Raw genomic sequence first — 23,237 nt, 5'->3', positions numbered from 1 at the left:
CTGAACGGTATGTTTTTCACCACACCCGATAATAAATCTTATTCTAGGCGGATCAGCCCGAGGCGCGTTAACGGCACACGGCAGAGTTACTTTTTATATCTACTGCTTTCTTTTGAAAGGATTCTGATCTGAAACACTTGTTTTATTCACAATATCTCAATTGTGATTTTGAGATCTTTCGGAGGAGTGCAGTTCAACTATTTATCTTTTTTGAAGAAAAGATAGAAAAGCAGAGAAGGATTAAAATATAACTTCTGCGAGTTTTTCAGTATCTGGAACATTAAACAAGGCTTTAAATTCATACAACTGCAGCGAAACAAAGAAAAAAAAATCAAACACTGCAATTAGTTTTTTTTTTATCCACATTTTTAAGATTTCTTTCTGTCGGAGTTGAGCGCGTAAATACGCACGGCGGCGGCTCCATGGCGCACATGTGCAGGCAGATGACCGGCATCGCGGCGAGCTGTGCGGGCTGGGTCGGCATCATTGTCGCCACGGCCACTAACGACTGGGTCCGGTCCTGCGACTACGCGGTGGTGACCTGCATCCGCATGGACGAGCTGGGCTCGCAGGGACTCTGGGCAAAGTGCGTCATCTCTCCGGCGCTTTATCACTGCGTGGCGCTCAGCCAGATCCTCTCCCTGCCAGGTGAGAGGGGGGGAACGATGGGTGGATGGATGGAAGTACGGAAGGACGGATGGATGGATGTTTGGATGGATGGAATGATGGATGAATGGGAGGACGGATGGATAAAATGATGGATGGATGGATGCATGGGGGACGGATGGATGGATGAAACGATGGATGGATGGATGGATGGAAGGATGAAAGAAAGGATGAAAGAAAGGATGGATGGATAGATGAAAGGATGGATGGATGAAACTATGGATGGATTGATGGATGGATGGATGGATGAATGGAAGGATGGATGCATGGGGGACGGATGGATGGCTGATGGATGGATGGATGGATTCATGGGGGATGGATGGACTGATGGATGGATAAAATGATGGATGGACTCATGGAGAAGGTATTCTCAATATTATATCCCGTAATTAAATGGCATTATTGTTTAAAAAGCGACTCATGAGTTTGTGATTTCTAACTCTAACCCAGAGTCTCTCTCTCTCTCTCTCTCTCTCTCTCTCTCTCTCTCTCTCTCTCTCTCTCTCTCTCTCTCTCTCTCTCTCTCTCTCTCTCTCTCTTCCTCTCAGCGTACGTCCAGACATCTCGTGCCCTGATGATCTGTGCTTGTCTGCTTGGTCTCCCCGCGATGCTGCTGATTCTGATGTCGATGCCTTGCATCAGGCTGCAGAACGAGAACTTCGCCATCAAGCAGCGCCGCGCCCTGGTGGGAGGCATCCTCTACATCCTCATGGGTGAGGATAGACCTCCAAACACACTCACACTCACACACACACACACACACACACACACACACACACACACACACACACACACACGCTTGATAGTTTTATAGGACAATATTTTTAGTTTTAGAGGACAATTGTGGTTTTAGTTGCAGACTAGTTTTAGGAGGTAGGCTACATGACTCTGGTCTCTCCCAGCTGTTGCAGGAGGGAGGACGGGTGGAAGGAGGGTCAGGGTCTGTCAAACCAGGCCTCATCCTGACCGGCTTCATCTGCCAGACCGTCCTCCTTCCTGTTGGATGAGACGGGCACTTCCTGTGACAGCCTCAGGGTCGGGACATCCAGACAGATACATTATCAATGAATGTCTTCATAAAATGACGTCTCCGTGTCTTCTCGTGTCCTCCAGCTCTGTGCGGCATCATATCGACCATCTGGTTCCCCATCGGCGTTTACCAGACGGAGGGTCTGATGTCGTTCGGCTTCTCTCTGTACGCCGGCTGGGTCGGCTCCGGCCTCTGCCTCCTGGGCGGCGCCCTGATCCTGTTCTGCCGCGGCACCGACCCCGGGACCCCGAACAGGGACAACAGCTTCTACTACTCCAGGCAGGGGGGCACGGCCACGCCGCTGGACCCCCCCGCCAACCACGCCAAGAGCGAGCGAGTGTGAAGCTGCGATGCGAAACTTATAATAAAAGTCTGTGTATTTTTCTCTTTTTACATTTTGCTGAGTTAAATGATGTCATCGGCCAATTTTGTGTCTTCTTTTTGCAGATTTTACATCATTTGAAAATAGCAAACTGTTGCTTGTATTTGTTTAACAGCTAATGTTGTATTATTTTACTTTAAATAGCCTGATTTCCAAATATTACCTGAAGTACAGATAATTCAAGAAGCTAGTAGATATCTTAGATAGATTCATGTACCAACAGCTTCTTCATATTCACAGCATAATCAATATATGTATCAAGAAAAATAATAAAGGTCTTTACGTAATTAAGAGTCTCAGAGTTTCACTCAAAATTAGACATTTATTCCTGCAATGCCCGATTCTCATTTACACACATTAACACAAAGTGCTGCTGCTGCAGACGCTAAATAGAGCAAACACTCTTTCACGGTAAACACCTTTCACGTAAAAACAAACACAAAAGTAACAGAAAGACGCCATGTTCTTCAAGTTTGTTCTTGAGATTGAAATTTGAGTTTTAACAAAAAACAACATTTTTATTCTGGCAGACAAGTCGTCTGATTGGCTGAGATCAAACTCAGTGGGGGGTTTTCTGGGTAACTAACAATGAACAGAATGGACAATGTCCATCTTTGCATTTTCAAGTCTGCTGAGTCTCTGGCTCCGCCCCCCCCCCTGAGGTTTGACTCAACCAATGAGAGAAAACCTGCCTTCTGGTATTGATTGTAAAAGTATTTCTGCTGCAGTATCTGCTGAGATAAGTAGCTTCACAAAGCCAGACCTTCTACATTTGGGTCATAAAAATATCGAATGTGAGCGAGAAAAAAGAATGTGAGCGAGAAAAAAGATCGAAGCCACAGATTTTGTATTAAGTGACTGTTATCATCAATATCATTTTGGTTAAAATATAAGGACGTCCCAATAATGTTTTTCTCATCCCGTCCCAAGTCCTCTAACGTTGAGTATCTGGGTTGAGTAAAGATACAGAGTTCAAACCAGATGGGATTTATTTTGCTCCAGTGCACACTGGAGATAAACGTCCTTTATAACCACCAAGCATGATCAATACCTGACTTTAAGTACACAACCAACACGTTTAAAACAGACGCAGGATACGTGAGGCAGAGTTGCTAGAAAAGCGTCGCCACCATAGATTGAATATAAGAAGTGGTCTTATAAGACGTAGTCGTCGTGACGTCACTCGTTGGTTTGTGAACTGACGTTTTGAAGCCTTGAGTTCGCCATTTTGGCCGTCGCCATCTTGTTTTTTTCCGTAACCAGTGAACAGGACGTTACTCTGACTGAGGAGGAGTGACGTACAGACGCCTTATACGTCTCTGGTAGAGACCTGTCAATCACTTTGTAGCCCCGCCCTAAAGCATCCCCTGCTTTATGGTCTGTTTGACTCTAAATGGACCATCATTTACTAAATGAACATCATGCTGTATTGAAGAAGACTTGAAACTAGAGATTGAGACCATAAACTCATGTTTACAATGTTTACTGAGGTAATAAATCAAGAGAGAAGTAGAGACATTTTCTCATAGACTTCTATACAACCAGAGGAGTCGCCCTCTGATGGTCAGTACGGCGGGGTTTACAGTGATTGACAGGTCTCTACCAGAGACATATACGGTGCCTCTACGTCACTCCTCCGCATTCCAAATATGGTAACTTCTGTTCATTGGTTGCGAAAAAACAACATGGTGACGGCCGTAATCCAAGATGGCAATGGCGAAATTGCTTCAAAACGGGAAAGGGTGACGTCACGATGACTCCGTCCACTTCTTATATACAGTCTATGGAACCAGGATGACGGTGGACATTCAGGGTGCTGTGATGGGAGGCATCCATCGTGTCCTCTCCCCCTACCCCCTCCTCTGATATCCAAACCACACTGAGCAGACAAAGACGAAGGGCTCTTTGGTGAGTATTAAAATAAAACCTTGTGACGTGTGATTATTTGATTTGGTGTCTCGGGTCGGCGGCACTTCTTTAAAGTCATAATTTTAAAATCTTTTCAGAGGAAATGTCCTCTGTTCAGTTTTCCTCTTCTTCCTCCACATCAAAGCCGTGATTGGTCCTTCCTCTGGACTTGCTGGCAGACTGGCCTCCCGGTCCAGACTGATATCCATACTGGTCGCCATTATGCTCGTACTGCTCCCCATCTTCATATTTGTTCTCCTGCTGCTGGTGCTGGTGGTATCCCCTCTCCTCCGGGGCGGACCAGCCCTGGTAGGGCTTCTCGTCCCGCTCCTCGGGTTGGAGGTTGTCGTCGGTGGGGAAGACGTCACCGTCGTCGTCCAGGTGGTCGTCGTAGCGCTGGTAGGAGCTGGCTTGCGCCTGCTGCTCCCGGGCGTTCAGCTCCAGCGTGCTGTGCCACACTCCGTAACAAGCGTAGATCAACAAACCTGAGGACGGACAGACGGCGATGGTTAAACATTAAACATCAAGACAGTCAGAACGAGAAACTGTCCAACCGTCTACTTTCTAGTTTACATTTATCTCAACACACGCTTCAGTTTAGTGTCTCAAACTGTGCTACCAGATGCCAAAAGGTTCAGCCGTTACGTCATTTCTGACCATTGACACCATGAGAAGCACATCTGTCACAAATGTAATGCAGTGTGGATTTCAGCGGACTGGGGGGACCTTGAGGTCTTACTGGACTCACTAATTGGACTTACAATAACATATTAACATACTTTTTTTTCCTCCAATATAGCAAATAACATGTGTATTCTACATGAAGACAGCTTGTTACTACTGCACTACAAATCCATAATCAAGAGTGTTTCATCTCACCTATAAAGCACCAGATGGTGAACCTGGCCCAGGTGAGTGGAGACAGTTTCAGCATAAGGTAGCTGTTAACCAATATGGCCGCCGCAGGGACGAAGGGCACACAGGGCGCCATGTAAGGCAGCCTCCTCCCGCTCTCTGGCTGCTGTATGATCGTGATCAAAAGCTTCGCCAAGGAACCCGCCATCAGTGTGGCCATGAGGCCGGAAAACACCGCCCCGGCGCCGGTACCCTGCTCGACGCCGAATATCACGGTGGACCAGAGGAGGAAGGACGTGAGGAAGAACAGGAGGGTGCATCGGGTCACTGTGCGGCCGGTGATAGGCGTGGGTCGGGCCGACGCGTCGGGCATCGCCAGCCGCAGTCGCAAGGTGTAGTAATGACCTCCCAGGAGCCTTTTCAGCAGGGAGGCGTGGCCTGTGTGGAAATCGGAGTCGTCCCCCTCTCCTTCGGTGCCGCCAGCGTGGTAGGACGCCGATCCATCGCCGTCCGAGCCTCCGATCAACACTTGGTCGTCTTTGGTTTGGGCGGCCCCGACATCCGCGCTGGCCGTGTCCTCACCGGTGTCGAACTGGTGCCCGTCGCTCTGTTCATCGGGCTGGTAGCGCAGCAAGAGCACGCACACGCTCACCAGAGTGTAGGCCAGCAGCGTGCCGATGGACATCATCTCGATCAGGTCCCTGAGGCTCACCAGCAGAGCCATGAGCGCCGCCAAGCACCCCGACACTACACACGCCACCGCAGGAGTGTGCGTGAGCGTCGACACGTGAGACAGGAACCTGCACACACACACACACATTTAATTGCAGAGTTAGCCGGGAACTGGAGGATCCTCGTCACACCTTTTTCGTGCTTCCTCACCTGAACAGCAGGCCGTCGCGGGACATGGCGTAGATGACTCTGGGCATGGGGAACAAAGAGCCCAGAAGAGAGACAGTGAGTCCAGCTATGGAGCCCACAGCCACGATGTATTTACCCCACAGGAAACCGTGCAATGCAAACATCTCCATGAGGGGAGCCGAGCCGTCGATCAGGTCGTAGGGGACCATGAGAGTCAGGATCACGCTCACCTGTACAGAGGACGGACAATCATTAATTTACGTCTTTCAAGGTCAAAATGGATCAGATCTGAATGTTGTAGCCGATGTGAAAGTCCCTTAAAAGCAAGTCCAGAGATGTTTTATAATACCAGTGATTACATTAAATTTGGCTTGAATTGGCTTTTTCATCATATGACTATAATTGTTTTTTGGAAAATCTGATGCTTTTATAATTAGATTAATATAATTTGCTGCCTTTTGTGAGACACTTTGTCACATGGGTTTTGAAAAGAAGGGGAAATAACCCAAATTTGTTTCAGAAATGTTGTTTTGTTCATGTAACATGCGTGCACGACACAGACCGACACGTAGGCCGTGAGGCAGGTGACCAGTGAGGCGGTGATGGCGTACGGGATGGAGGTGTTTGGGTCTTTCGCCTCCTCTCCCGTTGTCGCAATGATGTCGAAGCCGATGAAGGCGTAGAAGCAGGTTGCCGCGCCTTGCATCACCTGATCAGCAACAAGAGATGACTTTTTTTTGCTTTTCCACTCCAGTATTAACAAGTGACAAAAGAAATGGCAAAGTGGTTGAACATCTCACCCCTGACCAGCCGAATGGCAGGAACCTGCCGCTCTCCCAGTTGCTGGCGGAGAGGAAGAAGAGTCCGGCGATGATCATGAAGACCCAGACCACCAGGTTGACCACGTTGAGGACGTTGTTGAAGCCCACTGTGTTACGCACACCGAGAGCAACGATCACTGTGACCAGTAGGGCGATAAACAGGGCCAGCAGGTCCGGGTACGTGTCCTCACCTTTACCTGAGACCGACAGAAGCACAGCAGCATTCATGATAAAAATATTTCATCGTCATAAGGAGGAGAGACAGGAAGGGGTTCCTATCTGTTGAAACTGAGATATTTTGGCCAGTTAGTCAGTTCATCACTTCTAGTCCAGAATGAAATATCTCAATTAAATTCTTGTTCATTCATGTTCCCCAGAGGATGAATCGTAATAACTTTGGCGATCCTCTTGTGCCACCATGAGGGTTAGATTTGTGGTTTGAAGTGAAATATCTCAACAACTATTTGATGCATTACCATAACATTTTGTACAGACATTTATGTTCCCCAGAGGATGAATCCTAAAGACTTTGTGATGATCCTTTGACTTTTTCTTGTTGTGCCACCATCAGGTTGCATTTGTGCTTTCAAGCGAAGCATCTCAACTATTGGATGCTTTACCATGACATTTTGTACAGACATGTTCCCCAGAGTATGAATCATGATAATGTTTTCTCACCTTTCCTCTAGCGCCACCACGAGGGGTACATTTGATGTTTTAAGCAAAATACCTTAAAAACTATGAATGGATTGTAATGGAATTTGTTTCAGACATTCATGTTCCCCTCAGGATGAATTGAAATATCTTTAGGGCTGTCCTTGACCAAAGAAATTCTGAGTCGACCAAATCGTTTAGTTAACAGACTTTTAATTTGTTCTTGATAAAAATCGTCACATCGACTGATTGTACTGACCGAGTCCTCTGAGCGTGCCCAGATGTGTTATCATGTAGTTACTGATGCTGTGATTGGCCAGAGAGTCAAACATGCTACTGAGAGCTGACGCCCCCGCCGCTGTGCCAATCAGATACTCCAGGATCAGGTTCCAACCAATGAAAAACGCCACAAACTCCCCGACTGTCACGTAGCTGTAGGTGTAGGCTGAGCCGGTCGTCTTCGGGACCCGGACACCAAACTCTGCGTAGCACACACCTGAAGACAAAAATACACAAATGTAATGAGTTCAATGAGACAATAGGCGTTTTGTAAGATTAGAGTATGGTGACATGTTTCCTCCCTCAATCCTACATAAACCGTCCTGCTGCCACAAACACTCACTAGAGGACCAAATTTGGATTAATCCGCCGCTGAAAATAGTCCCCAACAAATGCACCATTTTCAACCGTTCGCTTGATTAAAAACTAGTTACCAGCTGTTTTAGGGGATTCCTGAGGCTTTTTTGAACAAATAATAAAACTACATATTTGTGTTTTGAAAGATTCACTTCTTTTGTTCACTCTCAAAAAATAGGGTTCCTGAGGTTCTACTCAAAACCATTTTCTTCTGAAGAGTTTTTTAAAGGTTCCAATAAAAAACTTTATTAGAAATCTTTCACAGGTGGTTCTAGGTATAACCCTCCAAAAGTGTTCCAAGCGGAACCTTTCTAAAAGGCTCTATCAGGAACCAAAAAGGGTTTCCCTTTGAGGACAAGCCGAAGAACCCTATATAGTTCGAGCCTTTATTTCTAAGAGTGTAGGAACCAATGGGCTTGGAGCTGAGAGACAGGAAGTCGGACAGTATTGAGAGACGGACTAACACATTGTTGATTGTCTTAAGTTGAACAATGTTCTGTTGTGTCACCTGGCGTTGCCTCACCTGACAGTATGGACGCCACCGCTGCAATAATAAAAGACAGGATGACCCCAGGCCCAGCCATCGCCTTGGCCACCAGCCCGGCGACCACGTACATCCCGGTGCCGACGCAGCTGCCCACCCCGAGCGACACCAGGTCCACGGTGGTCAGGATCTTGGCGAGCCCAACCGCTGACCCCTCCCCAAGCTCGGTGAGGTCGTCGGAGCCGTGAGCCATGGAGCCCACAGGTTTGGTTCGCAGCAGGCGGGAGTACATGTTGTACCAGGCGTCGCCCAAAGACAACCGGCCGAGCCACGCCGCCATCACCACACCTGTTAATCACCCGTTTAATGTGGGTTTGTGACTCCTACCTTTTCTTTGACACTCCCTCTATCATTCTGTCACTCCTCATCAGGTGTCCTCCTCTTTCTTCAAGATCCAAATGAAGGGTATAGACAAAGCAGACATGGAAGAAGAATTCAGATGATTTGATTTAGTAAAAGTATCAATGAAACAATGAAAGATGTACAAACATAAAAATAAAGAAGTAGCCACAGTAACTACAGTTCTAACAGCAAATGTAATGGACTAAAACTACAATATTTCCCTTTGAAATGTAGCAATGTACAATTATTCTCAAGTTAAATAAAAGTACTTCAAAACTGTACTCAAGTACAGCTCTTAAGCAAATGCATTTTGGAATTTTTCTACCAAAAACTAACAAAGAAGTAAAGGATATTAGAGAGTTTGTTGTGATTAGGCCTGTCAAGATAACTATTTTGCTGGATGATATATTTTCCCAGAAATAATTGAGATAATAGATATTATAGTTATTTTATGCCACTGATATAATGTTAATACAATAGCATAATAATGCAAGTACACCCTTTTAATGAGCAAGGAACTTGTGACTCTTGATAATATTCAGCCATTCGAATTGTTTATCAAAAAACTGTGTAATGTCTTCTAATTACAATCATAACCCTGCTGTTTATTCTGGACTCATGCTGGCTACAATGTTGGTGAAGTTCTCATGTAAACACAAACACAATAAAAATGCTTGCGGTCTTTACCATTTATTGTACAATAAGTTGATAACATAATTATTGTGATTTAATAAAACAGTTTTTTAGGAGGAGTTTGGTTTGTACAGTTGTGTCGACTGATATGTTTTTTTTTGTCGCCCAATATTGATGCATATAGAAACAGGGCTGTCGTCATGATTTTTAGAAATACTGAAATCAAGAATCCAAATTCCCCCAGTGTTTATTATTAAATAATGATTCGAGTTTAGAATTTGTCTCCCTATTTAATGGTTTTAATGCTGTTTAAAATGTGAAAATATCAATCTGGTGGAAAACTACAAAATCTTGTTAAATTTAAGAATAAAACTCTAAAAAAATAAAACATGTAAAAAATAAACAATTTAGTAGAAAGTAGTAATTGTTCAATGCTTTGGCTGCAAACTATTCACCTCCATTTAATTTGTTTGTAACATGGTGGCTTGATACCACAACAGGTAACAGAAATATATATATATAAAAAATATATGCTTTCTATAATTTAGGAGAACTAATTATTTAATTAATTCTTAAATAAATAAACAGTGCAATCATAAAAGGCTAATATCAGGCCGGTATGTCTGTGGATGTGAGCTAGCAGGTGATGATGGGATACAATCAGCTGTTCTCATCACTCACTGGAGCGAGACTCCCTCTCTGAAACTTTAATGAAGACCGAGGATCTACTTTCACAACGGAAAGGTACGGCTGAGGAAACTAAAACTGAACCAGCTTCTACAAATCTAAAAAATTCCTGCTTTGTACTTTAACCAAAACCTGAACGGAAATCAACACGTGATCAACATCAACAGGCTGGCTTGATGACAGTGAAGAGCACAGGCAGAGACGTAAAGATGCGGATAAAAACACCCAACATGCCGGTTAAAGATGCACACATGAGCAGACAGGTAATAAACTCACCTGTTGTGTGTTTTTCCTGGAAGAAGTGTTGATTGAGTCCACGTCCTCTGCAGACCTGGAAGAAATGGTGAGGAGACGACAGCGTTAATCCTTCAGACCGGACACCACGTGATCAGGTGGATACATTATTCAACACCTGAGACTGGCCAGGTGTGTGTCATAATTCATTCATAAGATGAAGGATAGAATAACTGCTGTGAAGGTGTGTGAGTTAACTCTGTGCTGCAGCTGCCACAGGTGACTTTTCTTTACTCTTTGTATGCACAGCTGAGAAAATCACCAGGTGTGTGTTTGTCTTCGTTCTCATGTGTGCTACATAGTGAGAACCGTAACAATCAACACAGTGGGGACATTTTTTTAGAAAGCGAGGACATTTTGCCCCAATCCTCACTTCTTCAAAGGTCTGTTTGAGGGTTAAGACTCGGTTTTAAGGTTAGAATTAGGTTTAGATGTGATAGTTAGGGGCAAGGTAATGCATTATATCAACGTGGGTCCCCACAAAGATAGAAGTACAGGAATGTGTGTGTGTTTGGGTACCAGGTGTGTAATGTATATCAGATTTCTAAACCTCCAGAAGTAGTTTTAGGTTGATATTAATCTTAATATTCAGCTGATACAAGTCACAGAAGCATTATGTGTCTGTGAAAGTTTAAAGTGGGTCCCAAACACAAAGTCCACTTACTGTATCAGTCTTCGTCTGGAGCTTTCAACCGTGTCTTTATCAATGCACGGAGTGTGCTCAGTTGTCATGGATATGGATGTGTGCACGGACAGGACCTCTCTCCTGTGTTTGTTTATTTACAGGAATACAATGACAATAACATGAATTGAGCATTAATAGGATATTAGTAGCATAGCGGTAATATGTATTTTTTGTTGGAACAATTATGTTGTGAATGTGCCTCATACGTGCCTATACGTTGAAATAATAATATTGTTAATTCAAAACAGGTTAATTGAATTTGGACAAGTAAAGGGCCCCCCAACCCCTTCAACATAAGAACAAGAGCCACAGATTCAAAGAGACATATTTTTTGTATTTTTGAATCTCTTTGTAGTCATTTTTTATATTTTTGTTCGTCCTTTTCTGTCTCCTTGTCATTTTGAATCTCTGTTTCGTCATTTTACGTCTCTATATAGGTGTTTTGTTTCTGTTTTTGCGTCCCTTTTAGATCAATTTACATTTGTTTGTAGTCATTTTTTTGTCTCTTTGTAGTCAATTTGCATCTCTTCATAGCCATTTAGCATTTCTTTTTGATAGTTTAGCATCTCTTAGTTATTGCATGTCATAGTCATTTTGTCTCTTATTGGTCTTGGTAGTTGTTTAGCATCTTATTATATCATGTTGTATCTCTTTCTAGTCATGTTGTTTCTTATTTAGTTCGATTTGCGTCTTTGTTGTCATTTTGCTCTTTGTAGTCATTTTGTGTCTCTGGCATTTTTGTGTCTCTTTGTCGTCGTTTTGCATCTTATTGTGTCATTTTATATCTCATTGTATTTATTTTGTGTCTTACTTTGTTCGTTTTGCGTCTCAGGTCATTTAGTACACAGACTTGCTGTTATTAACTTGTGGGCCCAACATGAACACACTGAATGGTTTGTGTTATCTGCTGTTGTAATCTGATGCACAGAGTCAGATTACACCCGGCAGACGTGGTAACATGAAGGTCTAAAATAAGAGAAACAAGACACTCAGCTTCTGATTGGTTGATTATCAGCCAACCAACAGTCAGCTTTGTGCAAAAGGTGATGGAAACATCAAGGTTTTCACATAAGGAATTTGTGTTTTGATGCATAACAATAATTACAGTAAGAGAAGTGAAAAAACAAGCATTACAAAAGTCAAGAATCATGAATATGACATAGAAATGTATAAAGAAATAAAGATGTAGAGGAGAGGATGGACACTGTTACGCCAAAGAAGAACCTGTGTAACATGTTGACTAAAGAAAGTATGAGGAATATGTGCAAACTGTGAGTTTGTTAAAACAAGACTGTGACTGAACTTTGACATAAAAATAACATCGGGGGACTTAAGTGTCGACTTGTTGGGACTGAAAAACATTAACGATAGTTGACTCAGGAAATTAATTGATTCGTAGCAAACTCCTTTAAATAACAAAATTTTAAATCTTTGGGCTTGGGGGAAGGTATTAAGTATTTTCAAAATACAAGACTCAAGTCAAAGTGAAGACACGAGTCGTTGGTGATCAAGTGCAAGTCGAGTTTCAAGTCTTTTTTGATTTTGTTAGATCTAAAGTCATCGAACGTGTGACTCGGGTCCATACAGCTGTCGTGCTTTTACTTTCTGAATACTCGTCTTTTTGTGGTTTTCATGACTTCAAGCCAAACATGCAGATGCTGGGATTTGGAAAATACCTGAATAACCAAATATCAGCAGGTGGACGTGGAAAGTCTTGACAACTCGTACCTCCTGGATAGCAGCTGCTTTGATGACCGCCATCTTCTATTTTTAACTGTTTATCTCATGGAGTTTTCAATGTACTTATGAGCACAAGAAAAATAAATGGAAACTGACTGTGTGCTATCTAAATGTATGGATCTCACTGTAAACTGTTGAGTGTCTCTTTAGAGCGTCTGCATGTTATAAAATAACGTTAACTGACTCTTTGTATAAAGATTTGAGACGCCACCAGCAGCTGCTGAAGCTGAAGGTGAAGGAATTCCTGAAGCTGCGTGCTTTATATGCAACAGATGAGCGAACGGGAGTGAATCCAGACACACACACACACACACACACACACACACACACACACACACACACACACACAGTAAAACATCCTTTTCTGTTTAAGGGAGTAAAGGTTTTCGTTGGCAGCTTGAAGCAACATACAGGAGAGATAAACTCTGTCTTATCATGCCAGTCTGAAGACCTCAAGTTAAAAAAAAAATGTTATGGTATTTTTTTAGTGTCTTTTCGTAAAGCTGAAACAAACCAGAGGTTTCAGTCTGCAGAACTGTTCATATATTGGGGAAATTAAACTAAATGAGATAAAACATTTAGTAACTTATCAGAGAATTCTCAAACAGAGAGAGAAAATATCTGTAGAAATATTTAGCCTCAGTGTCATTTGCTCCACCCTTCTATTGTTTTGGCTGCAAACCCAACCATGTGTTTAAGGAGCTTAAATCGTGATTTTAACGCATCACATTCATTCACAAGGACTTCAAATTGTTTTCCAGAAGTCATACATCTGTTCTCACAGGCTGAGTGAAGAATAACCTGGATGATATCAGGAAATGGGTCAAAAAAATGGAAAGATCCAGAGTTTTTGACCCATAACATAGTTTTACTAAAAGTTAGTCCAAATTCAAAGTACGCTTTTCAATTTTTACCTTTTAAAAGAAAATAATTCTGTCTCAACGGAACTTTTATTCCCTTTGGTTTCTGTGTATGAGAGTAATAACCATCTGTAGCACCACCTAGTGTTTAGAGTACTGCTACACAACCACCTTCAGGCATCAGGACAAGCATCAAGAGGCGTGAAGGTGGGCAAAATAATAGGAACACCTGTTGCAATGCAGTGGGACCACATTACTGGTTTGTCAAGGCTTTGAATTCGAGTCCAGAGTCTTTACAAAATGTGACGAGTCACAAGTGAAGTCGTAACTCAAGACTTCTTAGACACAAGTCCTAAACTTCTGAGTTTTGAATCCTTATTAAATGATAAAGCACTTTTTGGACAAAATAGAAAAACATTTGTATAACACAGTAAAATTAAACCCCAAATAATCATATTGAATAACGCCTCGATTAGACAGTTCTATTATAAGTAAGATGTATTTCAGGACTGTAAATCTTTGATTTGAGTTCGGTGTAACTAATGCTCGGTTAATTATCGGATCAGAAAAATTGACACAAATTGCTTATTTTAGTACGTAGTTTAGACTATTTCTATGAAACGGTTTAACAAAAAAAAACATTCATACAGTTGCTGCATTGCTTTGTATAAAAACAACTTTCAATCTGTGAAAATTGACACGTTTACTCTTTGTTCTGTTTTTATTTTTCGATACTTTGTTTCATAGACTTTTAAGAAAGAACAAAAATACTTTTTTTTACCTGATCACATGTTCGTCATTCACCAGCTGACGTAATATTTGTGGTCCTCAAATTGGGTTTCTTTGCTCATCAAGTATGTGTGTGTGTGTGTATATACAGGACTGTCTCAGAAAATTAGAATATTGTGATAAAGTTCTTTATTTTGTGTAATGCAATTAAAAAAACAAAAATGTCATGCATTCTGGATTCATTACAAATCAACTGAAATATTGCAAGCCTTTTATTCTTTTAATATTGCTGATTATGGCTTACAGCTTAAGAAAACTCAAATATCCTATCTCTAAATATTAGAATATCATGAAAAAGTATACTAGTAGGGTATTCAACTAATCACTTGAATCGTCTAATTAACTCGAAACACCTGCAAGGGTTTCCTGAGCCTTGAAAAACACTCAGCTTGGTTCAGTAAACTAAATCACACGTATGGGGATTATCACAATTAATTTTCTGAGACAGTCCTGTGTATGTGTATATATATATATATATATATATATATATATATATATATATATATACACACACACACACACACACACACACACACACACACACACACACACACACACACACACACACACACTATCTTTCAACAGAGATCACACTTTTTGAGAACAGCACAATAAAAACACGAGGCAGAAGTTATTTTCCCACATTTATTCTCCAGACGTTTACTCGTCTGCCTCCGACTCTTCTTCGTCGTCCTGGCTGATCTGGAAGTAACGCAGCTCGTACGTCTCCTTGTCAGACGCCACGACTCTCAGCCAGTCACGGAGGTTGTTCTTCTTCAGGTACTTCTTCGTTAGGTACTTCAGATACCTAGCGGAGGGCGGGGGTCGGTTAGTCTCTGAATTTTTGATTCCTAATAATATTTGCTGTGGTTTTAATTTGCTTTGTTAAAACAACTATAATCCCATCCAACCTTTTGGAGAACTGCTTCTCAGACGTGACGTTGATCTTGTTCTTCATGCGGCCGACCTGGACCACGTTGCCCAGGTTGCCCGTCTTCCCGTTGACCTTAATCCTCTCTTTGAGGAAGGTTTCCTGTAGGACAGAACACAGTGACGCACTAGGGAAGGGAACCCTAGTATATTCGGAGCTAGGGAAGAGAACCCTAGTCCAGATGCAGGGTTAGCTGCTTGTTTCACGCAGTTTTCCTGATTCCTAACTAGCGCCTCTAATGAATAAAAAGGGTTTAATAAGAGGGGGAATACTTACAAAGCTTGCAGAGTCCAGGATCCCATCCTCCACAGGGTGGGTCAGGTCCAAGGTGAACTTCCATGCAGCTCCCTTTTTGGACTTCTTGCTGACAGTTGGTCTTTTCTGTTTGAGCTGTGAGGGAAAATAAAAATAAAGCAGCAACAGGTTCAGAAACATGAGGTGTTTCTGGTCCTCTTTAAAGTCTATCCTTAAGATATCGGCAATCTAATTATTTACTAATTCTTAGGTGTTATTATACTAAATAGGGGATATTGGTAACTTAAAGATGCTCTTATTTATAAGCATGAATACAATATAAACAATGTAAATGAAGGATAATGCTAAATGTACATTATACATATAATGGAATATATACCACAATAAATGTAAAGAATATAAGTAAATACAAGCAATAAGGAATGAGAAATATATTTTTAAATATGTGCATCAAACATAAATTACATGTTTATTAATTATAAATGCAAAAACAGTGTAAATATAAATTAAATATGTCTTTATATGTACAGCATCAGTCGCCATTGCCATAAAACGATTTGTTTGAATTTTGGGTGCCAAAAAATGGAAGCTCCTTTGGTAGAGACATCCACCACTAGTTCAGTTTCTACTTTACTATGATCTATGAGAGGGATAGTCAATGTAAAAGTTAAGCCGAACTGACCGATGGGACCTATACTACACGTAGACTGACAACAGTAGTCAAGTTTACCGGTTAAGAGGCATAAAAACCACCGATAAGCACTAAAACACTCATTTATTATGCGGAGACCGGCCTTGAATGAATGGAACACGTGCCAGCTAACGTCAAGACTACTACGAGCTAATGCTAACTCTGCTAGCTTCCTGCCCTATAAAAACGATATTTAACACACAGCTCCGCGCTGAAATCTTTACTTTGCTTTTACTACGTTATCACCGGAATAACTCAGGGTAAAAGATAACGGAATAAACACTAAAATGGGCAGATTCCAGAGGAGCTGGCACGACTTACCGGCGCCATGTTGAAGGATCGGACGTAAAAGGGAAAACCGGATGTGACGTAGTAGTGACGGGGATGGCGCCGCGTGCAACGCCCTTACCATATATGGTAACTCCAGTATGGCTGCAGAGAAGATGGAAATAAACAACACAGGAATCCGGAAAAATAGCTCGATTAACGAGTTCTGAAGTGACAGAACTCATATTTATGAATCGTATTTTTGTTTTAACTTTATTTTACCAACAATACTGACATGTTTATTTAAATTAAATGAAGTTTTGTCTAAAAATAAGTGATTTATGTGGAGGTTTTGCCTCTTTTGTGGGATGAAAAGTCCAAAAGGTCTTTCACAGCCCAAACACACCCTGATAATAAACCTGCTGAGCCTGGTCGGTCAATCATTCACGTTCTCTCTCTCACACACACACACACAGGGCCTCAGACCAGCCCTGTTCATTCAGCTGCATTTGTACGAACACACAAAATGAAATCCCTCCTGATGAGTCAGCAAAACTGTGACTGGTCAGGCAGTTGGCATGCATCCTTCTTTCCACTTAAGTTCCACCACTACTGGGGACTTTCAGGCAGGGTGTGCCCGAGTCTGAAACTAGTCTTTTCATGTACTCATGGTGGTGAGTCACCATGTTTCCTACATTGTTTTGTAAGTCTGAGTCAGTGTGGATCTGCAGCTGCAACATTTTTGTTCCTGCAACATCTGCAGTGCAAAATAAATACTTAAGTCCAGGTGTTTTTCTTGGTCCTAGAGCCCCAACAGCTCAATGTGTGTCCATGTTTATTTAACAGGCGTTTGTCACCTTGCAGAGAATGATTAGGGATAAGAAAACATAACGTCACGTGACCCACAACACCTGATGTTTACTTCTAACACTTGATACTGGAGTTAAGTTTCAATAACACGTATAACTGAAGTACAGATCTGGACCATGACTTTTGATTTGTGTATTTTCTTGAACCTGAAACTTCTAAGAGCCCTTTAAAACATGCATTTCATCAAAAGTGCTTCCAACCTTAAAATCATCCAGACATCTACAGTACAATACACCTCTGCAGCTTTCAGCACAAACTACAAAATGTACAACTTTATTGATATATTTCTGCTATGATTTTAACACTTTATGTCCATCGTGCGTCACCAACATCATCCCTTTGACACCGTGACTGCACCTTTACAGCGTACATCAGAGACAGAAAACCAGACGTAGTTTGCAGTTTTTGTCCATTTTGTTTCGTCGTTTTATTTTATTTTTTTTGCCATCTCCAGTCAGGTGACAAAGGCCTCGAGTGAACAAAAAAGTTTGCAACTCTACCACCCTCCCCAACCCGATCGAGTCCCTCAAAAAAAAAAAAGACACACGCCTCACTGCAAACCGCCTTCCACATTTCGGAGGCCCACACCGCTACACACTCAGGCCTCTCAAAACAAAATATAACACTCTTTTTGTATTGGGGGGGTTAGGAGGGGGAGGGGAGGACGACCGGCCACCCCGGTGGACAAGAGGTGTAAGCGCACACGCGCCCGTCCAACTTCTACACAGACTAGAGACTGGCATCACAAGGGTAAATCACTGAAGTTTCTGTTCTTCTTAGGGGGGAAACAAACAAAAAAAACACTTCTCTTTTCTTGGTTTTAGAGCTTTGACATGCTGGGGTGGACCTCAAGTGCTCATAAGTGCTAACCACCACCAATCCCAGCAAGGAGGAGGAAAGAAAACGAGCCTCATTGAGCCCCGAATCCATGCGGGAACCGGAGCAGAGGCCATGCTGGAGAGCGGTACGGCTGCTAGAGGGACGGCCTAAACCAGAATTTAAACATCTATCCATCTGCTTTAACAACTCAAAAACTGTCCCCGTCCCTTTCCCTTTAAAAGGCTTTAAACCCGCTATATTCAAGAATATATAAAAGAAAAGAATCATACAAAAGCTGAATCCCGTTGTTATTAAAACATTCAGGAATGCGAGTGGCAAAACCAACACTTTGAAGGCAAAAATAAGCAGGAATGAGCAACTGATCGATATTTTTTAAAGTTGTTTTTTTTATATATAAAGTAGATTTGTTACCAAACAAAACCTCAGTGATCAGAGCAGAGGACCACGCAGCGAGCTGCAAGTGGAACCTTCCCCAACAAGCAAATGGAAAAGAGAAATGACAAAATAAAAAGGGAGGATGAAGGGATGGGGGATAAAAATGAGAGAAATCACAACAGAATGATTGAGGTTGTCTGTGAAGGCCGACGCTTTGGTGACAGAACCAATGAGGATGCAGGAGACTGGTTGTGGGTGGTGCTTGTTGCCTGGGAAGCAGAGTCCGTCTTCTCCTTATTTGCTGGCCAAGACCTTCGTAGCGACAGCACATTCCTCGCCCATGGCAGCGATGACTGTGACCTGCAGGGAGAAGCAGCACGTGTTCGAGTCAATCATCTGAAACACCCCACACACACACACACACACACACACACACACACACACACACACACACACACACACACACACACACACACACACACACACACACACACACACACACACACACACACACACACACACACACACACACACACAAAGGACTATATTTACACTCACCATGAATTCGTCACCAGCTTCAAACTTTCCTTCGATTTCTCTGCCGATTTCGCTGTCGGGGACACGCAGGTCCTCCCTAATGTCACCGGTGTCGCTCATGAGGCACATGTAGCCGTCATTGATGTTAATCAGCTGGGACGGTGAGGGCACATTAGAAAACATTGTTGTTGTTGTTGTTGTTGTTATTCCAACTTCAAAACTCTAAAGAAAGACAAAGCTCCGGAACTTAAAGCTCAAGAAAAGCCAGCAGAGATGACCGCGCTCACATTCTCCTTCGCTTAACTGCAGTAACGTTTGTGTGATAAGAGAGTTCTGGGTCATTTGTCTCACCTGGTAATCTATCCTCTTGATGGAGGGGACATCCATGTTGTGGGTGGAGGGGCACATATCTTCATGCTTCTTGTTGGTGAAGATGTCGATACCAACCATGTTAACCTTAAAGAGCAAAATGTGGTTTATTACAAAGTGTCAAGTATTTAATCTGTGCAGATATCAAGAGACCAAACAGGAGGTTTATGAACGCAGCACAACAAATCACACAAAACAACTAAATTATGATTTAACAGGAAGCAACATTAATAAACAAGGCTTCTTTCCATCTGTAGTTCCTGGACAGTTCATGAAGAAACCAAAGCTCATGTTTTCCCTCCCAGTTTAGGAAGCAGGTGTCAAGTGGTTTCAATATTTAAAAAGTACTTCACACATTTAAAAATGTATAGCCAACATCTTGATTCTTCCATCCACGTTCAGCCCAAAAGGAGAGCAAAGTTCATGTAGGAGAACCGCAGTGTTGGAAGAAAAAGACGAGACTGTGCATTACTTAATGCTGCAACGAGGAACCTTCTTTTGGTGGTCCCCGAAGAGGAAAGTGGTAGTGTCTCTGAGCACCAGAGTCTCTTTAGAAAACCTCTAATTTTACTGCAGCAGGGTCTGACAGTCTGCCCCTCTCAGTCCTGGTTCTCCCGTGCCTCCCTTCCCTCCAGCGGGTCCAGCAATACGTCCTGGGTCTCCAGCAGCGTGGTGTCGGTGTTGACTCCCAGAGGAAAAGTTCTCCTCCCTCCGACTGCAGGTCCGAGGCTGCTGAGAAGACGGATCCGGGTCTCTCCACGGTGGACCGGTCTCTGCTGGAGGATCTGGGTCCGTCCACAGTGGACCGGTCTCTGCTGGAGTCTGAGCTGAAGGAGTTTCTGGTGAACCTGCATGAGTTCATCAGGTTTCACCAGAATCCGACCCGGTGGCTCCGATGACGAGCATTAAGAATAACTCTATAGAAACAGACCATCTTCTCTCTGATGGTCTCTTTACTGATGGAGGTCTTATGGAGGATCAGGACTACACTGGTTCCAGAACCAGTTAAATGTTCTTCAGAGAAACTTTAAAGCAAGAACCAGAGGCAGCTCGGATTAGACTGGGCTGAAATCTGAGATGCCCAAACTGAGCCTCAACTCTCTGCCATCATTGACACTGGTTCAGTGTTTTATTACCAAACTCCATTTAACACTTTGCAGTGCTACTGAACAGCTGCTCTTATTTTGACGGGGCTTCTTAACCACACTTTAAAAGGGAATATATCCTCCAATCCCTGAACAATATGAAACATTTGTTTTTTCACACGCCCTCTCTTTTATAACCGGAGTGACAATAAACCGCTTGAAAAACAAAAAGGTTTTTACCTTGGCATGTCCGTGCTTGCCGGTCTTGGAGGTTGACATCTCCACAATTTTGCAGGGGTGTCCCTTCAGCACCACGTACCCGTTCTTACGCAGAGCAGAGCACTGCATGGGGTAGGTGGCGGAGGCGCCAGACTCCCCAACCGTGAAGTCAAGATCGGGATCTGACATGGTGCGATGGGTCAGCGGTGCTGCAACAAGATAAAGTTACAGATCAATTATCAATCTGAGAAAAATATTAAATACACTGCAGTCTGATTACAGGTCAAATAACTTATTTATATCACATGCATCAACATCAGTGTTTGATACTGACACTACTGATACTAGATGTTAGGGAGGTGGTTGAAAACGGCTAAATACACAACTGAAAATATTCCAACAAAGACAGTATGTACTATTGCTGGTTTGTAGATTTACATTTAAAGTAGAAACCAGTGGATTTGGAGGGAAGAGCCACAGACAGGGTGGGATTAAAGGACACATTTACACGTCCTATCAAAAGGTGTTGACAACAGAAATGTAATGTTTTGATAGGTTTACCCTTTAATTTAAAGCGCTAAAGTTCTGATGTTTACATGACAGCTGCCATAATCTTTGCATGAAAATTATCGATTAACACCCTAACAAAAATATATGTTTACAGTCTCAATTTTGCTTAATTATTGTGGGTTAAATGCCAATTTAATGACCCCGTCCCTGGCTCTTTTTGTTGCTCTGGGCCACTGCACTTTCCAGGGCCCCAAATTGTGAATAGATTATCGCGAGATCTCGGGGAAAAGTAGCACCCCTCATGATCTGAACCTCAGATTAAAAATAAAGTCTAAATAATAAAGTCTAAACTAGGAACATACAGCGATGCCGACAGGTGGGAGCACGGACAACTTAGACCGCGACACAACACGAGGCTCTGGAAATTGATACATCTAGCTAGCGCGAGCAAGTTAGCCGGCCTGGAGTTTGCAACAGCAGTTAACGGTACAAAGCCAGCTTACAATAACGTCACGTATACGGCTAAAATCAGCCAATATTGTGCTATATTTTTTTATTTAAACAACATGTTGCAGATTAACAAGCCTCATTAAGATAAGTTTATAAAATAAGGTGCTTATAAACCGGCCAAACATGCGCCCGCTTCAGCTGAACAACAAAAAAAAGCGAGTACCGTTATGTTAGCTAACGCGAAGCTAACGTAATGCTAACGCGATGCTAACGCTAGCCGTCTCCATTCAGCTCCGTTCAAATTTAAAAAAAAAGCCAGCGGACTGACGCTCGAGCGACGGCGGTTGGTGGGGCCGTTTTGTGGAGTGTTTTTTAATGATAAGACATTCAAACAGTGGGATGACAAATACACCGCAGGCTTCATATTCATATGTACCGGGAAAAATAAAAATGAGCGGACAGAATGACGAGCGTTCTTCCTCCGAAGGCCGCATGTCCCGTTTGATTAAACCCTGGTAACGTTAGCTGGGAACATGGACACCCACACCCTTTAACCCTGCAACTCGACCACATCCACGGAGAAATGAGAAACCAGCCGCTCAGACCACCACGCATGTACTATAGTACCTCTGAAACCGGTAACGGTTCACGTAAAAAAGCCGTTAGGTCCAACGTTTATCCCCCCTCAAGGCAGAAACACGCGCCATGCCACACTTACCTTCCAAGAAAAAAAGAGGACCGAATGTGCGCATGCGCGGCCAACTTTACTGCAGCATCCGTAGAAGGGAGAACTGGAGGGGGGGTGGGGGGGGCGTTTACGGGTTCCGGTGGCCGTCTGGCAGAAAGGGTTGCCAGGTCTGTGGTCAGCAAACATGGCAACCAGGTCAGCGGCGGCTCTCGGGATACCGGGGCTCCCCAAGAAGAGTTGGGGCACCCTCTTCCACCACCATTACATTTTATTACAAGTAATACTCTTATATTTAAGTAAAAGTAGCAATATCATAGTGTAGAAATACATTATTATATCCAAACGGTCATACACATACATTACATACATTATTATCTATCCCACACAGCAAAATATACGTAAAAAAATTAGTTGTGGTGGAAGAAATACTCTTACTTTCAGAATTGCAAAAAAAGAGTTTGAAGCTTCTTTTCTTTACATCTAGCGCCATCATCAGGTCAACATTTTAATTTGTCCAATACTTTGATTTATGGCCAAATACTTACAAAACTAATGACATTCCAGCCTCAGCTGTACTTTTCTGTTTTCTTTTTTAAATTCCTAATTAGCAAATGTTAGCATGCTGATGTTAGCATCGGTGCAGCCTCACAAAGCTGCAAGCATGACTCTTAATCCACTTAGAAAGAACAAGTTGATTTCAATTGACATATTAAGTTGGAAAAACTACACAGAAAATTTAAGTAACTTTAACAAGTAGATATAA

The 23,237-nt window shown here is 42.7% G+C and overlaps 4 protein-coding genes across 5 annotated transcripts; 1 reads left to right on the top strand and 3 right to left on the bottom strand.

Annotated features, from left to right (window-relative positions):
- The first annotated feature begins 57 nt into the window (after positions 1-57).
- On the top strand, positions 58-2,355 carry LOC306712342 (claudin-11-like). The gene is made up of 3 exons (XM_079181579.1): positions 58-648; positions 1,215-1,379; positions 1,780-2,355. The coding sequence occupies exons 1-3, from the start codon at positions 423-425 to the stop codon at positions 2,037-2,039; spliced, it is 651 nt and encodes a 216-aa protein (XP_079037705.1). The 5' UTR covers positions 58-422; the 3' UTR covers positions 2,040-2,355.
- A 1,745-nt stretch (positions 2,356-4,100) lies between these two features.
- On the bottom strand, positions 4,101-8,637 carry LOC306712026 (putative cationic amino acid transporter; the record flags this gene model as incomplete). Its single annotated transcript, XM_079181122.1, has 7 exons — positions 4,101-4,471; positions 4,866-5,641; positions 5,724-5,932; positions 6,265-6,411; positions 6,503-6,720; positions 7,437-7,673; positions 8,337-8,637. 7 exons carry the CDS (start codon positions 8,635-8,637, stop codon positions 4,101-4,103), a joined length of 2,259 nt encoding a protein of 752 aa, XP_079037248.1.
- Positions 8,638-15,018: 6,381 nt separating this feature from the next.
- On the bottom strand, positions 15,019-16,629 carry rpl22l1 (ribosomal protein L22-like 1). 2 transcript variants are annotated; one of them, XM_079181737.1, is made up of 4 exons: positions 16,586-16,629; positions 15,595-15,708; positions 15,299-15,490; positions 15,019-15,195 (listed from the first exon to the last, which is right to left on the bottom strand). In XM_079181737.1, the coding sequence occupies exons 2-4, from the start codon at positions 15,618-15,620 to the stop codon at positions 15,048-15,050; spliced, it is 366 nt and encodes a 121-aa protein (XP_079037863.1). In that variant the 5' UTR covers positions 15,621-15,708; positions 16,586-16,629; the 3' UTR covers positions 15,019-15,047. The 2 variants fall into 2 exon arrangements, with proteins under 2 accessions (XP_079037863.1, XP_079037862.1); XM_079181736.1 differs by having other exon boundaries at positions 15,299-15,420; positions 16,586-16,628.
- A 1,174-nt stretch (positions 16,630-17,803) lies between these two features.
- eif5a (eukaryotic translation initiation factor 5A) lies at positions 17,804-22,500 on the bottom strand. Its single transcript, XM_079181230.1, has 5 exons — positions 22,414-22,500; positions 20,848-21,035; positions 19,505-19,609; positions 19,175-19,306; positions 17,804-18,976 (listed from the first exon to the last, which is right to left on the bottom strand). Exons 2-5 carry the CDS (start codon positions 21,013-21,015, stop codon positions 18,911-18,913), a joined length of 471 nt encoding a protein of 156 aa, XP_079037356.1. The 5' UTR covers positions 21,016-21,035; positions 22,414-22,500; the 3' UTR covers positions 17,804-18,910.
- Positions 22,501-23,237: the final 737 nt, after the last annotated feature.

Source organism: Pholis gunnellus, assembly GCF_910591455.1.
Source record: "Pholis gunnellus genome assembly, chromosome: 20".
In the NCBI taxonomy this organism is placed as follows: Eukaryota; Metazoa; Chordata; class Actinopteri; order Perciformes; family Pholidae; genus Pholis; species Pholis gunnellus.
Note: the sequence above shows the minus strand (reverse complement) of the source record. Positions and strands in the feature narration are given on the sequence as shown.

Coding starts and splice junctions, on each gene's coding strand:
- LOC306712342 (XM_079181579.1), top strand. CDS start 423: ATGGCGCACATGTGCAGGCAGATGACCGGCATCGCGGCGAGCTGTGCG. Junction 649..1,214: donor CCAGATCCTCTCCCTGCCAG/GTGAGAGGGGGG, acceptor TCTTCCTCTCAG/CGTACGTCCAGACATCTCGT. Junction 1,380..1,779: donor CATCCTCTACATCCTCATGG/GTGAGGATAGAC, acceptor CGTGTCCTCCAG/CTCTGTGCGGCATCATATCG.
- rpl22l1 (XM_079181736.1), bottom strand. Junction 15,421..15,594: donor TCCTGGACTCTGCAAGCTTT/GTAAGTATTCCC, acceptor TCTGTCCTACAG/GAAACCTTCCTCAAAGAGAG. Junction 15,196..15,298: donor GAGAAGCAGTTCTCCAAAAG/GTTGGATGGGAT, acceptor GCCCTCCGCTAG/GTATCTGAAGTACCTAACGA.
- eif5a (XM_079181230.1), bottom strand. CDS start 21,015: ATGTCAGATCCCGATCTTGACTTCACGGTTGGGGAGTCTGGCGCCTCC. Junction 19,610..20,847: donor GCAAGCACGGACATGCCAAG/GTAAAAACCTTT, acceptor TTGCTCTTTAAG/GTTAACATGGTTGGTATCGA. Junction 19,307..19,504: donor TCAAGAGGATAGATTACCAG/GTGAGACAAATG, acceptor TCACCGTCCCAG/CTGATTAACATCAATGACGG.